The sequence below is a fragment of the Pelodiscus sinensis genome, unplaced genomic scaffold, assembly GCF_049634645.1.
Source record: "Pelodiscus sinensis isolate JC-2024 unplaced genomic scaffold, ASM4963464v1 ctg35, whole genome shotgun sequence".
Classification (NCBI taxonomy): Eukaryota; Metazoa; Chordata; order Testudines; family Trionychidae; genus Pelodiscus; species Pelodiscus sinensis.
This window is the reverse complement of record NW_027465908.1, coordinates 7859761-7877940: the sequence shown is the minus strand read 5'-3', so window position 1 is coordinate 7877940 and position 18180 is coordinate 7859761. Positions and strand designations below refer to the sequence as shown.

The 18180-nt window shown below is 58.3% G+C and overlaps 1 protein-coding gene and 1 non-coding gene across 3 annotated transcripts; both read left to right on the top strand.

The window, feature by feature from the left end:
* The first annotated feature begins 959 nt into the window (after positions 1-959).
* Positions 960-1031, top strand: TRNAC-GCA (transfer RNA cysteine (anticodon GCA)). The gene has a single exon. It is a non-coding gene; the product is annotated as a tRNA-Cys (tRNA).
* Positions 1032-2114: 1083 nt separating this feature from the next.
* Positions 2115-16865, top strand: LOC102444447 (E3 ubiquitin-protein ligase TRIM11-like). 2 transcript variants are annotated; one of them, XM_075916475.1, is made up of 7 exons: positions 2115-2674; positions 3526-4076; positions 5341-5436; positions 7470-7700; positions 8844-8866; positions 8965-9068; positions 15778-16865. In XM_075916475.1, exons 2-7 carry the CDS (start codon positions 3660-3662, stop codon positions 16338-16340), a joined length of 1434 nt encoding a protein of 477 aa, XP_075772590.1. In that variant the 5' UTR covers positions 2115-2674; positions 3526-3659; the 3' UTR covers positions 16341-16865. The 2 variants fall into 2 exon arrangements, with proteins under 2 accessions (XP_075772590.1, XP_075772591.1); XM_075916476.1 differs by lacking the exon at positions 5341-5436 and having other exon boundaries at positions 2116-4076; positions 15778-16864.
* Positions 16866-18180: the final 1315 nt, after the last annotated feature.

Here is an 18180-nt window from a genome sequence, read left to right as displayed (position 1 = left end):
AGGCATGTGGCTGGGAGCCAGGACCCTTCCCAAAGTATACAACTCCCCCACCCCCGTTCTGCTCACACTCTCTGCCCTGCAGCTGTGATGGAATCAGTCACCTGACCACAAGTCTGCTCACGAATCTCTACTGGGCCTCAGACAAGCAAACCCCCCCTTAGTGAACCTCAAGACAAGGAAGCCAAAAAGCCTGGAGCACAAGGACCTCCCAGCAACCACCCAGCCCGTCCCACTGAGATTTAAACTCAGATTGGAGGATTCAGTCATTAGTGCTGCCCCTTACACCTGGGACCTAGACAGAAGGCCTGGGGTAGACACCTGGGACACTCAGCTCTCAGACTGGCCCCTGCTCTCCTGGCTTCCCTCCAGCTGCTTCATCTCTCAGGACTGTCTGGCTACGTCTACACGGCACGTTTATTTTGGAATAAGCTATTCTGGAACAGTTTATTTGAAAATAGCACGTCTACACTGCAGGGAAACCTCAAAATGAGTCCGAGGAGGCTTCCCTAATGTAGACGTGTTACCTTGATTTAGAGCCCCAGGTTGAATAACTTAGAATGGCCCTGGGGAGGGGGTATTTTGAAACAGCAGAAAGGAGCATGTACACGCACCTCATTTTGAAATAGCTATTTCAGAATAGGCATTTTTCTGCATACAGTGAGGTCTACAGAAGTTGGAATCAGCCTTCCGTTATTTCAGAGTTATTTCAAACTAACGGAATTGCTGTGTAGACTCTTGCATTGTTATTTTGGAATAACGGCCATTGTTCCAAAAGAACTTTTCCATGTGGAAAGAACCTCTGTCCTGCCCCAGTTCTGCTGCTTTCAGGAAAACTCCTTGTTAGGACCAGTCACAATCTAGGGTCAGTGAGGGACCATCCCAGCTGAGATGTGTGTTACACAAAAGTCTCTTGTTCACTACCCACTTCTCAATACTGGCTGTAGACACTGCTCTCACATGGGGGTATAGATCAGTGGCAGAGTGTTTGACTGCAGATCGAGTGGTCCTTGGTTCAAATCCAAGTGCCCCCTGGGAGAGTGTTGATTCAATGAAGACATTCACCTTTCTTAGATTTCCATTGTATGTGAACTGTTTAAATCTGTGGTCACCAACAGGTTGAGGTTGATGGCAAGGCTGTGAGCAGTGGCTTGCAAAGTGTCCTGTCTGCTCTGTCCCCTTTCCCTCCCTCTCACCCCCAAGAAGCTCCACTACTTCCCTGCAGTGACAATGGAGGCAGTGTGGGCTTCCTGGGGATGGACAGAAGTCCTACAACTCAGTGCCACTTTGGGAGATTCCAGAAGTGCACTAGCTGCTCTGCTGGGTGTACTGCAGGAGGGATGGAGCATGGGCTCCCTGCACTGCACAGGAGGGGTGAGTCAACCCTGCAGGAGGCAGGCAGGAGGCTTCCCTGCACTGGGGGGTTGGCCCCAGGGCAGGCAGGCACTGGTTTCCCTGTGGGGGAGAATCCTTGGAGAAAGGAGACGTAGGGGACTCTCTGCCTCTGCCTCCACTTGCTCCCCAGCTGCAGAGCTCTGTAACTCTGTTCCCCCCCCCAAAATGTATATGTAGTATATGTATATATAAATGCTTCATTATAGATTTAAATAGCATGAATCATGCATAGAAAACAGAAAACAGACAGACCATTGACAGACCATTTATCCATTTATGTCAGAACTATAAACACGTGATTTTATGTATCGCATAGTTTAAAAATAAACTGTTCACCAGAGGGTGTAAGTAAGGGCTGGGCAGGAGGAGAACAGAGGGGGCGGGGCTCCAAGGCAGGGGCGGGGCCTGTTGGGAGATTTAAAAAGCGACCTTGGGTGTGATAAGGTGGGGACCCTGCTCCAGTAGCACCTGAACCCTAAGAGAACATGTGATGGGATCTGAACGTGCGTGGGCAGAGCCCCTTCGCCAGAGACCGGAGTGAGAGTCCGGATCCAGGAATAAAAGAGAGAGACGCTACATCTACACAAAGGCTTATGCAAATGAAGCTGTGCTTCATTTGCATAATTAATTAGGGGCCATTTGGCACAAGAGGTTTTCCCTGCAAGCTGAGGCCGAGCCGCTCCCGCACAGGAGGGGCCCAGCCAGAGGCCGAGGCTCTTCCCAAGGGCCGGGGGCGGGTTTCTGGGGGGCCCGTGGCCTCACACGCAGCAGCTCCTAGGCCAAGTGCAGCCTGGAACCCCCGCGGGGGGACTCGCCTGCCCGGGGGGGCGGGGACAGACCCGCACTGGGGAGCCTGGCACAGCTGGGGGGGGGGGGGGGGGGTCCAGAGGGAAGAACTCACCAGTTGCCCCGCCCCCACCTTGTCAGTTTTATCCGGCCTCGGTGTCACGTGATCTCTACCCGCCCCAAGCTCCCCACGTTGCCCCGCAGCGATGTATCTGCCCCGCCCCCATCTGACACGTCACCTGCTCCGCCCGCCTCCACCCGCCCACTTCACCTCAGCGCCTCCGAGTCCTCCTGCCCCTCCCCCCGCGCGGCGCTGACCGGAAGCCGAACCAGGCGCGCGGCGAGTAACGGCCCCAACGGCTCCTTCAGAATTCGCGCCACAGAGTCAGACGCCCAGGCGGGCGGGGCAGGGAGCGGCTGGCGGGACGCTCTGAAAACCCGGCCGGCGCGCGGCAGAGGAAGGGGGGGGAGGGGTCGGACCGCGCGTGCGCAGCGGGTCAGTGACTCCGGTCTGGGATCCGCGCCCGGGCATAGCTCTGACCCGGAGCTGCCTGGCCCCGCCCCCGCCTCGCGCGATTGGGCGCCCGGGCCGGGCGGCAGCGGCGAATGCAGGGGGCGGGGCCGGCACCGCGTGTCACGACGCGGGGGGTTCCGCACGTGCCGCGGAGCCCCGACGGGGCCTTTCTCTGGGTCCTGCCCTGGGGTGGGGGGGCCCTTGTCACCCCCATTCTCCTCCCCACCTGGGGCAGTAGAACACCCTGTGGGGGGGGGCCACCCCGACTTAGCCGCTGGGGGACACTGGCCCCCAAATGGGCCCTGGCTCTGCTGATGGTTAATGAGGGGGCGAGTCACGCGCCTCAGCAGCCCCCCAGTATGATTGGGGGCAAAGGGGAACAGAATTTGATTGTGAAACATGAGGGGTAAATGGGGGGGATTAATCCCACTGCCCCTTCAGGGTCCCTCCCCAGGCCCCGCTCGCTGTAGGGGACACAGTCCTTCAGCTCCTGCCTACGCCTGTAAATGGGAGCAGCGCCGGCTTCTGGGTGCCCTAAGAAACCCCAGGCCCTGTAGCATCAGAGAGACTAGCAAAAAATCTGGAGAGTGTCATGAGCTTCCGTGGCACAGCCCACTGCCTCAGACGGCAAACCCAGAGCAGTGGGCGGTGCCCATGAAAACTTGTTGGTTTTTAAGCTTCTTTTAGTTACAGACTAACACGGCTCCCCCTGAGACTTTTAAACAAGCAAGGTTCTGTGTGTCTGTAACTGCCTGGGAGTTTTCTTGGGTAGCTTGGTGCATTTCTGGGGTCTGACTTCTGTGGTGTTTTCTTCTTTCTTCATTTCTGTCCAGCAAGTGTGATTGGCTCCCAGTTGTGCATCTTGCTTAGAGGGAAAAAAAAACCAAACAGCTGGAACAGGCTACGCTGCTTCCTCCATTTGATCGGGAAACAAAACCAACCCGTAGGGCGGGGTTGCAGAGAGGCCATGGCTGCCGGGGACCTGGCCAGGAGCTTCCAGGATGAGGCGACGTGTCCCATCTGCCTGGAATTTTTCACAGATCCGGTGTCTATTGAGTGTGGGCACAACTACTGCAGGGCCTGCCTCAGCCAGTGCTGGGGGGAGTCGGAGCCCAAGTTCTCCTGCCCCCAGTGCAGAGAGACCATCCTGCAGAGACACCTGCGGCCCAACTACCAGTTGGGGAACCTGGTGGAGCTGGTGAAACGCCTGCAGCTCCCGGCAGGGCCAGTGCCCAAGGGGCAGCCAGGGTGCAAGAGACACCAGGAGTCCCTGAACCTCTTCTGCCAGGAGGATCAAGCCCCCATCTGTGTGGTGTGTGACCGGTCCCGGGAGCACCGCGCACACACGGTGGTGCCTATCGAGGAGGCTGCCCAGGAGTACAAGGTAGGGACCAGGCTCTGCAGGGCAGGTCCTGGGGCTTGGTTCACACTGTGGCGTTAGAGCGACATAGGCAGCTCACGTCAACCTAATTATGTCAAGTGCTGATGCTACAGCCAGGGCTGTCCCCAAGGGGGTATAGGATCTAGGGCAAGCCCCCCCTCCCCTCCTGGATGGGATCTAGGGCAACCTCCCCTACCCGCCAGCTGCACCCTACCTCTGCTTCACCCCTCCCCCCCATCCCAATTCCTGCTCCACCCCATTGTACCCTGACATGAACCAGGTGTCACTGGGTAGCCTGATGTGGGGCAACAGTAGGGGTTGGCCCCCATTCCCGCACTTGGTATGGTGGTGGGATCTGAAGTGGCCCAGCAGCCTGCTGTGCCCCGCCGCCCTTTTCCATGGTACGGGGAAGTGAAGTAACCTGGACCCAGGTCGCTCCGCTACCGCAGCAAAGCTGGGCACCACCATCTGGAAGACGATGGTGCAGTAGAGTTGGAGCATGGACTTCCTCGGCATCTTGGCTGGAGCAGCCTCTGTTCCCGGCGGGCCCAGGAGCGCAGGGGCTGGAGCCAGCAGTGAAGTCCCGTGTAGTCCAGTTAACTGGCGAAGCGTTAGGTTAACTGGATGTTTGACGGGTTAGCAGGGATTTTGCAGCCCTCACTCGGCATGGTGCTGCGCTGGGTGAATGAATCAGAGGCTGCTCAAGGGGGCGAGAACACCAGGTTACCTCTGCCCAGGAGCAGTTACAATTACAGGTCTCTGCTCCCCCAGACCCAGGGCTCCCTTGTCCCTCGCCGGTCTCCAGCCACATCACAGCCTACTGCACGGGTAATGAGGCTGCACTGGTGAGAGGCTTTTGCTGTGAGGGAGGCCCCCTGGGAGCCTGGGCACACACAGGAGAGCAGAGTGGGGAGCTGGGGCTGGGTTCCGGGGCACGGTGCAGTAAGGTTCCTGCCCCAGCTCCTCTCACCCTCTAGCTGAAGGGATCATTCAGAGGCTCCCCAGCCATTTCCCTTCTGGCCCATGCGTAGGGATGTGACACCTGCGCTAACATACCAGGGCGGAGTTGCCCTGAGTGGCTGCAGTAGGCAGAGCCCCTGCTCGGAGCCGGGCATCTCTGCTCCCAGGGTGCCTTTGGGGCTAGCAGAGCTGAGTGGCTGCCTCCTTCCAGGCCAGGTCCCTCGTGTGTGTACGGCCAGTGTGTATGGTGCTCGCCGCCTGCCAGACAAGCAGATAACGGCTGTTTGTCGCCCCGGATGCCCTACAGGAGAAACTCCAGGGAGCCCTGGGCCTGCTCAGGGAGCAGCTGGAAGAAGCCCTGGTGCTGAGAAGTGAAGAGGAGGAAAAAACCGCAGCGTGGCAGGTGGGTGTCTGGGTTAATCTCTCTGGCTATCCTTCAGGCTTCTTTTAGAAGAACCTTTTTTCGAAAGAGACCTTCCAAGAAATCATCTTCTGAAAGAGATCGCCTGCAAACAAAAGCACATCGAAAAAGCGATCTGCTTTTTCAAAAGAGAATGTCCAGACTGAATGGATGTTCTCTCATGTGTCAGCTGTGATTGCTATGGACGGAGTGGCCACCAGGGCTTTTTCCTCTTTCCTCTTCTTCTGAAAGAACGCCCTCTTCCCCGTCCACACATGCCTTTTTCTGAAAGCTCTTTTGCAAAAAGGCTTCTTCCTCATAGAATGAGGATTACCAGTGCTGGGAAAAACCCCTCCATTCATTCAATTTAATTTAGAAAGACTGCGATTGCAGCGTGGATGTAACTGGAGTTTTTTTTTCGGAAAAATGGCTGTTTTAAAAAAAAAAATCTCTCTGCAGCATAGACATAATCTCTGAGCCCTTTCCCCGGCAGCGCTCCCAGGCATGAAGTAGCTGAAAGCTCCAGGATGAGGCTATAAACCTGCTCTGGTAAATCAAAACTAGCTGGGGTATGTCTGCACGTGGTGCACTTGGCACCACACTGCAGCGGGGACACCCCCTGAGTGAGCAGAGCTGGGGGCAGGTCAGAGTAAACCCAGGCAGAGCTCGGCCACTTCACAGCCTCTGCTGCCACATGGCCATCTCATCCCGGTCACCTTCTGCTGCTCCTGTTACTGTCCCAATGAGACATACAGAGGCAATAAGACAGAGAATGCCTTATGGCCTTTGTATAAAACCATGGGACACCCACAGCTTGAATTCTGCATGCAGATGTGGTCGCCTTATCTCAAAGAAGATCTCTTGGCACTGGAAGAGGTTCAGAAAAGGGGCAACAAAAACAATGAGGGGTTTGAAACAGGTCCTGTATCGAGTGATGAAAAAGACGGATTTTTGAGCTTAGAAAAGAGGAGACTAAGGTGGGATATGATAGAGGTCTATAAGATCATGAGTGATGTGGAGAAAGTGAGTAAGGAATAGTTATTTACTTGTTCCCATAACGTAGGAACTTGGTGTCACCAAATAAATGAATAGGTAGCAGGTTTAAAACAAACAAAAGGAAATTTTTCTTCATGCAGCACACAGTTAACCTGTGGAACTCCTTGCCAGAGGATGCTGTGAAGAGCACGACTTTAATAGAGTATAAAAAAGAACTAGATCAATTCATGGAGGTTAGGTCCATCAATGGCTGTTAGTCAGGATGGGTAGGAATGGTGTGTCTAGCCTCTGTCATAGCTGGGAATGGGTGACGAGAGGGATCACTGTTCTGTTGACTCCCTCTGGGGCACTTGGCATTGGCCCCTGTCAGCAGAGAGGACCCTGGGCTAGTTGGAATTTAGGTCTGGCCCAGCCTGGTTGTTCTTATGTCCTGGGCTTGTCTGTAGCTGGGAGATGAACCCAGGGGACAACACGTCCGTTCTGGTTCCCCTTCCTGTTACAGTGAGCTCCTCGCTGAGAGTGTAGGGTGTAGGCACATGGGCATGGGGCGCATGGTCAGGCTGGGTGAGGCCAAAGCCAGCCCTGGCAATGCTGCGAGGGCCCAACGCCCATGTGAGCCCCAGGATGGCACCCACGGGGCTGTTGGCACCAGCCCTCAATGCTGAACATGCAGCCCTGGGAGCAGGTTGTCAAGAATGAGCATCGCCCACACCCTGCTGTGACAGGTCCCCGGGGGGCAGAGGGGAGAGTGTCCAGCCCTGTGCGCCCCCCCCTCCCCTGGTACATCTCTCCTTTCCCTCGATTTCTTCCCTCCCCCCTGTGCCCATCCCATGTCGCCTGCTATAACAGTCTGCAGCTTTACCTAGCACCCTGGGCAACCTCCCCACAGGACTGGCCCTGTTCACTCTGAGCTAAAACCAGCCCTTTCTGGTACATTTCCCAGACTTTACACTAACCTCACAGTCCCTGCTTCACGGGCAGAGGCCCCGTCTGTAACTCGGCGCTGGCCTGTGGGTTCCTCTCTCCTTTCCTTTCTCCAGAGGAAAGTGCAGGCAAGGCGAGAGATGATTGCGGGTGAATTTAACAAGCTGCACACGCTGCTGAGGGAGGAGGAGCAGCTGCTTCTGCAGAGGCTGGCGGAGGAGGAGGGGGAGACTCTGCAGAGGCTCCAGGAAAATGTCACCAAACTCTCCCAGCAAAGCGCCTCCCTGCAGCAGCTGATCGCAGAGATGGAGGGGAAGTGTCAGCAGCTGGTTGCTGAGCTGCTAAAGGTGAGACAGCGTCAAAACTCTGCCTCCAGCCAGAATTACAGCTCGGATCCATGGGCCTGGAACCCAAGAGTTAGAGCAGGGGTGGGCAAAAGGGCCTCTGCGAGCTGGATTCAGCCTGCCAAATGGGTTGATCTGGCCCGCGGAGACTCTGCCGCTCCCCCAACCCCAGGCCATTTAGAGCCATGGGGTAAGGGGAGTGTGCAAAGTTTCCTCCGCCCTGCGACAAGCACATGGCACTTCAAAGTGCCGTATGCTCGCACAGGGTGGGGGCAGGATGAAGGAAGCTTTGCGCAGCTCCCCCGCCCCCTGGCCCTGACTGGCCTGGGGGCAGGGACGCATGCGAAGCCTCCTCCTGCCCTGCAAGGAGCATGTGGCACTTTGTAGTGCCGTGTGCTCCTTGCAGGGCAGGGGTGGAGCAGGAGGAGGCTTCACATGCTCCCTTCGCCCCCATGCCAATCAGGGCCTGGGGGTGGGGGCGTGTGTGAAGCCTCTTCTCGCCCTGGCATGGGTGCCTAGTGGGAAGGGGAGGCAAAGGGTCTCACCCACCCCCAGACCAATTATGATCTGTGGGTGGGAAGCCCAGAAGCATCATCTCCTGGCCCTGCCCTTCCAGTTTAGGCCCCGTCCCTTCTGGGGCAGCCTGGGGACACTTCAAATATTTTTGAAGTGGGCCCCGGCCAAAAATTATTACCCACCCCGGACTTAGAGTAAACTTGTTCTGCGGGCTCCTGACCAACCGTGTCGGACCAAGGGCTCCTTCAGTTCCAGATGGTGCTGTTTGGGTGGGAGGGGAATTGTGGAGGTCCAGGGGCGCCCTGCGAGATTAAATGTTTGATGCAAAAATGATACTGGGCTAAGCCCATCCCTGCTGTGACTCCAGAGCATTGGCCTCAACCAGTCGCTAAACACGGATATGGGGGCGGGGTCCCTAGGAGGAAGAAACATTTAACTAAATTCCCGTCCAACCTACAAACAATGAATCGAGTGTAAATGCAAAACGACGCAGGAGGTTTTGCCGCAGAACAGTGAAGCCTGGGAGGGTGAATCCATTCTCTAGATGAAAGGCTGCTGCCCGGCTGGGGTATTGCTTCAGCTTATGCCCCCGGTGTTCACACAGAGCATCGATTCTCTTTCTCCTTTCAGGACGTGAAAAGCACGTTGAGCAGGTGCGTGTCCCGTTTTCACTGCCCTCGTATTCCTGGTGGGGGCTCTGTGGTGATGCCAGTTCAGGGCAGCTGCTGATGCTGGGAAGTTTGCTTCCTAGGAGTGAAAACATGAAACTCCAGGAACCCGAAGCCGTTTGCACCGACCTGCAGTGCAGGTATAAAATTTGTCTTGATATGAGGGAAGCTCTGAACAGATTTGCAGGTGAGTGGAGCCCCTGGGACATCGAGCTGTTTAGTGCGGGGGACTCTGGGCAGAGCCTAGGGCCCCAGGACACACGTGGACCCAGCTGGGAGCTGTGCAGTAGCTGGAGGCTGATGGGCTCAGTGCTGGGGAGTTTGCCTGCTGCTCCCACCCACCTGCTGGCACTTGCCAGAGATCTGACCTGGCCCCATCACCCTGACCCTCCCTGACCGGGTCAATGGGGCCACTGAGCAGGTGTTGGGAGGCCTGGCCTGGGCCCATGTGCTGGGGGCTGCCCAGACGGGTCATGGGGGCATGTCTGTGTCTCTCTCCAGGCGCATGGGAGGCTCTGCCCGGATGTGTAGCCGAACCTGCCGTGTCTGCAGAGCCTGGTGTGAGGGTCTCCAGGTTGTCTGCTCCAGGTCTGGGTGGAGGGAGCCAGGGGGAGGCTGGAGCATTCGCTAGCTGGGGACAGCTGCTCCCCTGGGGCTCTGGGAGGGTCTGTGTGGCCAGGTCCCGCGCTGGGAGACGCCGGGGCAGCAGCAGAGGGTCTGTGCCACTCGCAGGGCCCAGGGGACACGTCGCTCTGGGCAGAGAGTTCAGGCTGGAGCCGAGTCTCCACTGGCAGCCGGGTCTGTGGGCTGAGATCAGGGCTGGGGGGATTTTCCTGGCCAGGGCACATTTCACAGCCGCTCTGGAGTGTCCAGCTGGTGCCCTGAGCCCGGCCTGCCCGTCACCCGCTGGGGCTGGGGACAGTCCCTCCCTGCCGGTCACTGGGGCCTGGGCACCTCAGCTGCTCAGGCAGGTTTGCAGAGGGGCTGGGCAATCGGGTGCTAATAGTTTATTGGCAGAACAATTCGATTTGGGGTCCAGTGAAACTGCTCCCGGCCCCAGGCTGAGTTTGCTGGTGAGTGTCCATGGACAGAGCCAGGTGCCGCCGCTTCCCCCGCAGCCTGTAGCCCAGGGGCTAGGACCCAGCTGGGAGCCCCAGGTCCCATCCCTGTGTGGGGCAGGGCAGGGATGGGAATGTGGGTCCCCCCCTCAGGTGGGGGCTGGAACTGCTGGGCTCTGGGGGTCTGACGTGGGGTCCCTCAGTCTCTGCTGCTGCAGATGCTCCCCGGGTCTAAACACGGCCCTGGGCAGAGCGTGGGGGTGAGACTGGCTCTGCAGCACAGTGGGGCAGCCCCACCTGGGAGCCCAGAGTCCAGCCCCAGTGACCTGCAGTTACTGACCCATAACTCAGTGAGGGGAGGGGCACGGCCCCGGCACAGCAGTGTCTGAGGCCGTGGGAGCCGGGTTCCCTAGTGCAGCCACCTGGGTGTGAACTGGGACTGGCCCCTGTGCAGATTCTCCCAGGTGGAGGGGGCAGGAAGTGGGGAATTGCCCCTCCCCCTCCCCACTGCCCTCATTGGCAACAGCCCATTGGCTTGCAATTGCACCCCCCTCCCATCCTCCACTGCCCTGCCCCTCCTAGCAGCCCTGGGGGAGGGGCTGGGCCGGAGAAGTGGAGACCTGTCCTTCCCCTACCCTTCCCTTCCTATGTCTCTCCTTACGCTCCATCCCTTGATCGCCCTGACACCTGCCCTTCCCCTTCCCCTCCCCACATCCTCCTGGTGCCTCCCCCATCCCTCACTGGCCTCCCAACGCCTGACCCCCCACCTCCTTCTCTGCACCCACCCCCTCACCGCCCTCTGCCCCGGTTCTCCTCATGCCCCTCTGCACCCTCACATGTGACTTGCATCATGTCCCCCCCTTTTCACCCGGTCTGACCCGGCACCCACCCCTCCCTCGCCTCCCCCTCCCTTTTGTCTGCCCCTCCCTTCCCCCTCTGTCCCCTGGCACCTCCCCCCCCCCGCCCTCTGCTGCCGTCCCTTCCCTTGTCCCCTTCAACCTCCAGTAGCTGCTTCACACCTGGCCCCTTGTTGGCCCTGGTGCCTGTCCCACTCCAGGCTGCACCCCTGTGCCCTGGCACCTGCCCCTCCTCCTGCCCCTTGTGCCCGCTAGTCCCTGGCATCTGCCCCACCTAGGCCTCATCATGAGCCCTTCCCTCACCACCACCACCACCCCGCCTGCCCCTTGCCTCACACTCCCTCCCCCTTCCACCTTCCCCTTAGTTCTGCCCCTCCCCTCCCCTCTGCCTCCCGACACCTGCACCCCTCCTCCGCAAACCACTGGTGCCAGCCCCTTTGTGCTCCCCGCCCCTGGGCCCACCTCTCCCCGCTGCTTGCCCCGTGTAAGTCCCTGCCCTTGGCCCCTTTTGAGCCCCCTGATGTTTGCCCCTTCCCCTCCCTCCTCCTCTAGCCCATTGGCGCCCTACACTCCCCTCTGGATCCTGCCCCTTCCCTCCCCTTCTCCTAACCTCTGGGTCCTGCCCCTCCACTCACCTTTCCTCTGCCCCCCTTGAGCTCTCTCTTCTCCACACACAACTCTCTGCCCCCCTGTGCTCCCTTGTTCACTTGTCCCCACTCTGCCTCCTGGTGCCTGCCCCTCTGCTCTCTGCCCTGCTTGCCTCTGACCCTCTGCTCAGCCCTTCCCCCGGGACTGCTCCTTCCCTTGCCCATCTCAGTTCTCCTGGCACCCGCCCTGCATGCCCCTCCCCCCTTGATAACCTCCTCTCCTTGCTGCCCTTTTGCCCTCTGGGGTCTGCCTCCCATCCCCCTCACCTCTCTCTTTCCCCTTGTCACCTGCACCATCGCCCACCCCCTCCTTGCCCCTGGGGCCACATGAGGCCTGGAGAATGTGGGCAGGTGTGGAGAACGTGAGTCAGGAAGTGTCATTTCCCCTTCACCGCACACAGGAGCCAGGGGCACCCAGTGACGTGACCAGGCAGCGAGACTGACCCACACAAAGGCAGCGTTTCCTCAGGCAGCGCAGTCGGCCGGTGGGACTCTGCTGGGGGTGGCTCAGAAAGGGCATGATCCGTTCACGGAGGGTTGCTCCGTCACTGGCTCTGAGCCAGGATGGGCAGGGATGCGCCAGCCTGCTCTGTGTGCTGGACACTGGGAGTGGGCAACAGGGCAGGGATCACTAGACGATTCCCCCTCTGCTCATTCCCTCTGGCTGCTCCAGGCGCTGCAGTGGCAGGAGGCAGGACACTGGGCAGAGGGACCAGGGGTCTGACCCAATATGGCTGATTTTGCATAAATATTAATTATAATAATAACAACACAGTCAACACAGAAACTCCCCCAGCTACTGGCCTGTCGCACTAGCGATGTCGTGACACAATGACCTTGGCAATTAATGGATTTGAAAAGTGTTGACCTCCTAGGAAACATATTTTTCTACCAGGTTCCCAGGCACAAAGCAGGCGCTAGAGTGAAGTCACTGAAATAGTCCCACAGACCCATGTTCTGGCTGCTGCTGTTTCTGCGCCACCGTTCCTCTACTGCTCCGTCCCCAGTGGCCCGGCCCCGGCACCTTCTGCTGCTCCCCTCCCCGTGCCCTCGGCCCATCCCTCCAGGTCCCACCAGCTCTGAGCGATGGCAGCTCTGAGTGGGCAACCTTGCAGCTAGAGCAGGCTGGGCTGCGCTCCCCGCCCAGCCCCGCACACTGTCCCCAGCAGGGCTTAGCCGTCACTGAACCAAGCCAAAGGCTCCGTCTGGCCCAGGCAGCTCTGTCTGCACGGGAGAGAGGGTCCCCCCTGGGCCACCCACCCTCTCCTCACCAGCACCTGGCAGCCCCAGCCCTGCTCCCCAGTGCAGGGCATGTGGGGTGGCCAGAGCTTAACGTGTCACTGGAGAGGGGCCGGGCACCAGCATTTTTGTTATTTTCCCAACTGATGGGCTGAGCTGAGAGGTGCCAGAGGGGGGCCAATTGATTCTGTATCTTAAAAAAACCCTCAAAAAGCGACGAGTGGTCCTATAGCACCTGAGCAACCAACAACAAATCTAGTCATCTCTCTGTTAGTCTGGAGGGCGCTGCAGGAATTTGTGAGCCCAGAGGTGCCAGGGGTGGGAACGGACGATCCCAGCGGGGCCGGAGCTGAGCCCTGGGCAAGCCCTAGCACAGATTCGGTGCTGAGGGTCCCTCCCCCAGGCAGGCCCAGTCCAGCTCTGCTGCTGCCCGTCACTCAGACACTCAAAGGGTCCCAACATTTCCTGACCCCACATGGCACCTCAGTGGTTTGTGCCCAGCCCCAGGCAGAACGGATCCCGGGCAGCCCAGCTCTGTGGGCCAGGCCCCCAGGCAGGGCAGGCGTGTCCCTGGCAATACAGGCTGGGCCTGGCATCATCCCAACCTGGCTCCTCACGAGCTGTTAGGTGGGGGGGACCTCCCTCAGACTCTGTTTACACACTAGTGGGTTGGCCAGGGCAGCTGGACCAGCCCCACCGGCACAGACAGCTGCCAGGAGCGTTCGTCCGGGCCCTGCTGTCACACCCGCCCTGAGCTCTCAGGGGAGAGTCAGGAGCTGCGCAGCGGATTAGCAGAGCCCACAGCCTGTGTGTCCTGGGTGCACCTCAGTGCACGTTATAAAATGTATTCCGCACACGGCTAGGAACAGTTGGAGGGAGCACTGGTGCACACCCCCTCTGGGGGTCCTAGGGAAATCCTGGCTGGAAGCTGCCCCTCCCTTCACCCCCCTCTGTCCTCATGGTGCCTGTTCCTATTGCCCCCATTGCCCCCCTTCTGCCCCTCTCATCTGCCCCTCCCCTTCCCTCTCATGGCATCAACCTGTCCCCTCCCCCCAGCCCCACTGACACCTTCCCACCCCTCCCCCACTCCTCCTGCGCTTTCCCTTCACTGTCTTCCCCCTTGACCCCTGTTAGCCCTGGTGCCTGCCCCTACCCCATTGCTGCCTGCTCCTCCTCTGCCCCCTGCCTTTAACCCCTCCCCTGGTACCTCTCTAGCCCCCTGGCACCCACCCTTCCCACCCACTGAGAATAAAACCTTCCTTCCCCCCCATCTGCCCTGGTGCCTTCCCCATCCCTGTCCCCCGGCATTTGTCTCTCCCCCACCCTGCCCCTTCTTGCTTCCCCTTTCTCCTCCTGCCCTGCCCCCTCCCCTCAGCACAAGCTCCTTTCCTGTCCCCCACCCCACCCAGCTACCTGCCCCCTCCTCTCACATTTCCAACACCTTCCCCTTAGTTCTCCTTGCCCCTCTCCCTCTGCCCCCCCGACCCTGCATCCCTCATCCCCCTCTAGCCCCTGGTACTAGCCCCTCTGCTCCTTTGCCTTCCTGAGACCCCTCTCTGCCTTCACCTCCTTCCAACCCATTGGGGATCAAACCTTCCCTCTCCCCCCACCATCTGCCCTGGTGCCTTCCCCATCCCTGTCCTCTGGCATCTGTCTCTCCCCCACTCTGCCCCTTGGTGTCTTTCCCTTTCTCCTCCTGCCCTGCCCCCTCCCCTCAGCACAAGCCCCTTTCCTTTCCCCACCCCACCCTGTACCTGCCCCCTCCCCTCTCACCCCTCCCACCTTCCCCTTAGTTCTCCCCTACCCCTGCCCTCTGCCCCCCATAACCTGGGCCCCTCATTCCCCTGTAACCCCTGGTGCCAGCTCCTCTGGTCACTGCTCCTCTGCCTCCCTGAGGCCCCTCTATGCCTCTGTCAAAATCACAGAACTGGCAGGGACCTCTAGAGTCAGCAAGTCCAGTCCCCTGACCTCCCGGCAGGACCAAGCACCTTCCAGACCATCCCTGCCAGGTGTGTGTCCAACCTGCTCTTCAATATCTCCAGGGATGGAGACTCCACAACCCCCTCAGGCAACTTATTCCAGTGTCTCACCACCCGGACAGGCAGAAAGTTTTTCCTGATGTCCAACATCAACCTCCCTTGCTGCAGTTTAAGCCCCATTGCTCCTTGTCCTGTCCTCAGAGGACAAGGAGAACAATTTCCCCCTCCTCCTCGTGATACCCTTATAGGTTCTTGAGAACTGCTGCCAAGTCCCCTCTCGGTCTTCTCCTTTCCAAACTAAACAAGCCCAATTCCTTCAGCCTCCCCTCCTAGCTCATGGTCTCTAGGCCTTTCATCGTTCTTGTTGCTCTTCTCTGGACCCTCCAATTTCTCCACCTCTCTCCTGAAATGTGGGGCCCAGAACTGGACACAGGACTCCAGCTGAGGCCTGATCAGCGCAGAGCTGGGGATGACTCCTCATGTCTTGCTCACAGCGCTCCTGGGAATCTGCCTCCCTGGTGCCTGCTCTTCTCTTTGCCCGTCGGCCTGCCTGGTGTCTCTTCCCTGGGCCCCCCTTTGGGTCCTGTGGTGTAGGCCCCACCCCATCTCTGCCGCACTGGTGCCCACATCTCCTCCCCCCTCTGCCTCTCTAGGGCCTGCCCTTCCCACACCCCTCTGTCTGCCTCTGTGCCCCTCTGCTCCCTTCCTCCCCCTCTACCCCCCCGTGTCCCCCTTCCCTCTCTGCCCTTTTTGTATCTGCCCCTCCCCCCAGCCCTCCTGGGGACTGCCCCTTCCCTCACCCCTCTGTCCCCTTGTGCCTGCTCCTCTTGCCCCACATTGGCCCTATGGTGGCTCCCTCCCCCTCTCTCCCATCATCTGCCCCTCCCCTTTCCTCTCCCAGCATTACCCTGCCCCTCCCCCCACTGACAGCTTGCCACCCCTGGCCCGCTCCTCCTGCCCTTTTCCCGCTCTGTGTCTCCTCACCGGCAGAGGGGCCCTGACTCCCTTCAGACAATAACGCCTCCTCCCCGCACAGCAATTAACGGGGGCACAGCTTAATTTCCCGTTGACCCCAGGGACCCACCCCCGGCCCTGACTCTGTGACTCTCTCCCCAGTGGACGTGACGCTGGATCCAGACACGGCAAATCCCTACCTCGTCCTGTCTGAGGGGCGGAAACGTGCGAGACACGGAAACAGGCGCCAGGCTCTGCCCAACAACCCCGAGAGATTTGATAAAGGCCCCAATGTGCTGGGCGCCGAGGGGTTCGCGGGTGGGCGGTGTTACTGGGAGGTGGAGGTGGGAGACAAGACAGGCTGGGACCTGGGGGTCTGCAGGGAATCTGTGAGCAGGAAGGGGACAGTCGCACTCACAACCAAACAAGGATACTGGGCTATGAGTCTGAGGAATGGGGATAAATACACAGTCTCCACCTCCCCCTCGACTCCCCTCCCCATGAGCACCAGGCCCAGCCGGGTGGGGGTTTTCCTGGACTACGAGGCGCGCGAGGTCTCGTTTTACAATGTGACTGACAGGTCCCATCTCTTCACCTTCACCTGCACCTTCTCCGGGATGCTCCGCCCTTTCTTCAGTCCCTGTGTCAACACTGGGGGTGCCAACGCGGGTCCCCTGACCATCTGCCCAGTGTCGGCCCAGTCCGGAGAGAATCTCAGTCCCTGACAGTGACCCCCCGGCACCGACTAGCCCCTCCCAGCGCTGCGGCTCTTCCTCCAGGGGCAGGGCTGGTCACTGCAGGTACCTGGACGTTTAGTACCAACCGGTCACTGCCCCTTTCCCTTTGCAACTGGAGCCTCCAGTGGGAAACCGGACACCTGGCAGCCCAGCCCAGGCCAGGTGAATGGGACCTTCTGGCTGGAAAGAACCCAGGCTGCCTTTTCCCTCTGCCCCGGGTTTGCTCCATCCCAGCACAGGGTGAAACTGGTACAAAACACGGCCAGACAGCGGGTGGGGTTTTCTCCCCTCACCTTGCCCCATCCCCTGCCCCAGATGAGGGGGGAGGGGACTTTCACTCCTGGCAGAGTTTTCTACTTCTGTGAAATCTCAGTGTCAAATATGAAAGAAAAAGTGTCTTCTAATTTAGAAACTTGTTATTGTAACAAGGTGTCAGCACAAGAACCTTTTCTTTTACAGTTCACCAGCTTTTTATTAAAAATCTATTTTTAGAAATGCAATTTTTGACCTTTTTCTTCCCTTACATCTATATTGATGTTTGACTTATTTACAGGGCATTGTGTGTATGTCAGCTGCAGCACTTCAAGCAATCCAAAACATATCTGCGAATGCAATTCATTATGGCATTGTCAGACTGTTCAGTGACAATGTCCATGTGTCATAACCAGTGCAGCCACACACGTGCAGCTGCTCCCTCACTCTCTTGCCCTGACCAGCTCTCTCTAGAAAGCAGGGCTCATACACCCCATACTGCGCTGCACTTTCGAACATTCATAGGTGAAAAAAAACATAGAATGAATTAACCAATCTCATTAGATTCATGTGATTTTATAATATTCTTTGAATTTCTGGCTGCATTATCTCCTGCGATTTTCAACTGTCTAGCTACACGATCTCTGGTAATCAAGATATGGCCCCTCCCTGCCTGCTCTTGCATCAATTAACACCGCTCTGTCCTCAACCTGACATCCTGCCTTCCTCTCCATAGAAATCTCTGCTGCAACGTCGTCTTTAGTTTATTTTTCTATAGAAATATTCGCAGCCAGTGTGCATTGATTTCAGTGCAGTGTTGGGCTTTTCATGTCCTTGGTTATAAAGACACAACAAATGCAGTTTGGTAAAGAAATAGAGAAGGGATTCTTTTACCGAGTCACAACAAATTAACTTAATTGTATTAAAGATGCTGGCACATAATGACTCCTAACATGGAGGGTGGTGAAGTTTGCTTTCTTCCCAGCCACAAATCAATGGAAAAGATCATAGTTTTGTTTGTCATACATTTAGGGGATGTCTGCACAGCAGCGTTATTTCAGAATAACTGACTTTATTTCGAAATAACATGCGCATTGCAACAGCGAGCCGTTACTTCGAAGGAATGTCAAGCGGGGGGGCCGTGTCTCTTGTGGCGGTGGTTTGCTAGGCCAGTGTGGACACCCCGGGCGTTAAAGGGGTGGGATCCTATAATCTGTGCAATCACGGGCCAGGGTAGATGTGGCAGAGCTGGTATTGCAAAGGCCACAAAGAGATTTACGTGTCCTCGGAACACGTGTCCTGCACTCGAAGGGATTCTCTACCCTGGCTGAGGGACAGCGCTGAAAAGTGCCGGGCAGCGTTCCCTCTAAGGTGTGCACCTGCACAGCCGCGCACAAAAAATTCTCCACCCTTCTCCTTCCCTCCTCCACAGAGGTGAGTGGCGCATGCTCTCGCGGGCGGGGGCTGCTGTGGCCCTCATGGTGGGGGGTACGGGGAAATGGGGGGGCCTGGTCCAGAGACTGAGGCCTACATTGAGGTCACATGGTGGCAACCTGCTCCGGCCATGTGGTGAAGG

What these genes read in the sequence shown, in the direction of transcription:
- LOC102444447 (XM_075916475.1), top strand. Translation starts at nt 3,660, where the DNA reads ATGGCTGCCGGGGACCTGGCCAGGAGCTTCCAGGATGAGGCGACGTGT. An exon ending in AGGCTGCCCAGGAGTACAAG is followed by an intron (nt 4,077 to 5,340) that starts GTAGGGACCAGG and finishes GATGCCCTACAG; the next exon opens with GAGAAACTCCAGGGAGCCCT. An exon ending in AGCTCTGAACAGATTTGCAG is followed by an intron (nt 9,069 to 15,777) that starts GTGAGTGGAGCC and finishes CTCTCTCCCCAG; the next exon opens with TGGACGTGACGCTGGATCCA.